Below are 1,597 nucleotides of genomic sequence, written 5' to 3'. Positions count from 1 at the left end.
CATCCCACTCATACTTTCCCCTTGCAGCCCACACTGCTAGGACCCCTCATTCCCCCTTAGCCCCATGTCCCACACCCCCTCCCCCGAGGCCCTCTTCTAATCCCCACTCCTCTGGGTAGCAAAAAGGCCCTCAGCCCTCTGCCTCCGCCCATGAACACCCCTGCCCGGGGCCTCTTCCTGAGGGCGGGCCCCTCACGCTTCCAGCCCTGCAGTCTTGTGCCACACTCACTGCTCTCCGCCAGAACTGCAAGCCCACAGAGGCGAGTCCTTCACGCCGGCCTACCGTGTGGCGGGCACGTGGCAGGTGCCCACCACACCACAGCCTTCAGAAAGCAAGGCTGAGCATCTACTGGGTGGCCTGGCACTGGTGGGCGACTGCCAATAGCTGCACTGCAGGGCCAGGATGGTGCCTGGGTGGGCAGTGGGAGGGCCTCTCCCCTCTGCCCCACATTCTAGGCCGGAGCCTGGCAGAAAGGGCATGGGCAGGCCCGACACAAGAGGACACAGCAAGCACGCAGCCCAACGCTGCTGCCCACAAGCCGCTTCTGAGTCTACCCAGCAAAGGTACTGGCCCACCGGACAGCTGGGGACACAGGCTCAGAGGAGCGAAGTCCAAGTAGCTCAGGGGATAGGTGGAGCCAGGGCACTGACCCCCACAGTGACATCCGGGGGCCACACACCCACCAGCACATCTCCTGTGCGTGACTGAGGGCTCTCCCAGCCTCGCGGGGGCTGCTGACCTCAACTGGCCCGACCCACCTCACAGGGCAGAGGCCACCCAGCCCTGCTTTTCAAGTGTGCACGGGTGTCCCCCTGGAGGCCTCATTCCTGGGAAGGCCCTGGCAGTCCCCGGGGGCCGGGCCCATGCCCGGAGGGGGGCTCAAGGCTTGCCCGCACTCGGGACCCACAGAAAGCGCCCCGTCCACGCACTCCACCCCTGGCTCTTCAGGCAAAGCCGCTCCACTCGTCGCGCAAGGGCCCTGGCTCGCCCCGGGGTGACACTCGGCTGCAGACACCACACCCCGGCCAAGCGCTCACAGGCAGAGGAATTCGTCAGCGGGGTTTTATTTCCGCGCCGCGGCTCTAGTCGAACAGGCCGAAGCCCATGTCGTCGTCCGACGCCTCCGACTCCTCCTTCCTCTCCTCCCCGGCCTCCTCCGCTGCGGCGAGAAGAGCGCGCGGTGAGGGGCCGCGGCCCGGCCACGCCCCGGCCACGCCCCCGCGCCCCGCGGAGGCCGCCGCCCGGGCCGCCGCTTACCTGCAGCTGGGGCGGAACCCACAGCAGGAGCCGCAGCTCCCGCAGCCGCGGAGACGGCCGCAGCCCCGCCAGCTGGCACGCGGGCCAGCTTGCCAATACCTACAGAAATCAGAAAGGACACGTGAGACCACAGCAGGAGCCCGGCCTCGACGCTACTCAAGAGTAACGAGGGCTCCCCGGTGGCGCAGTGGTCGACGGTGCGCCCGCCGAGGCGGGGGACGCGGGCTCGTGCCCCGGTCCGGGAGGATCCCACGTGCCGCGGAGCGGCTGGGCCCCTGAGCCATGGCTGCTGAGCCTGTGCGTCCGGAGCCTGTGCTCCACAACGGGAGAGGCCACAAC

The 1,597-nt window shown here is 68.6% G+C and overlaps 1 protein-coding gene across 1 annotated transcript in view; it reads right to left on the bottom strand.

The window, feature by feature from the left end:
* Positions 1–1,059: 1,059 nt before the first annotated feature.
* RPLP2 (ribosomal protein lateral stalk subunit P2) overlaps positions 1,060–1,597 on the bottom strand; it is a 2,074-nt gene continuing 1,536 nt past the window's right edge. Inside the window, exons 4-5 of the mRNA XM_007465928.1 lie at positions 1,259–1,357; positions 1,060–1,160 (exon numbers count right to left, since the gene is read on the bottom strand). Coding sequence (XP_007465990.1) covers positions 1,084–1,160; positions 1,259–1,357 — 176 coding nt within the window. The 3' untranslated portion in view covers positions 1,060–1,083. The remainder of the gene's footprint in view (positions 1,161–1,258; positions 1,358–1,597) is intronic.

This window comes from Lipotes vexillifer, unplaced genomic scaffold (genome assembly GCF_000442215.2).
Source record: "Lipotes vexillifer unplaced genomic scaffold, Lipotes_vexillifer_v1.1 scaffold1094, whole genome shotgun sequence".
Taxonomy (NCBI): domain Eukaryota; kingdom Metazoa; phylum Chordata; class Mammalia; order Artiodactyla; family Lipotidae; genus Lipotes; species Lipotes vexillifer.
This window is presented reverse-complemented; position numbering and strand designations above follow the sequence as displayed.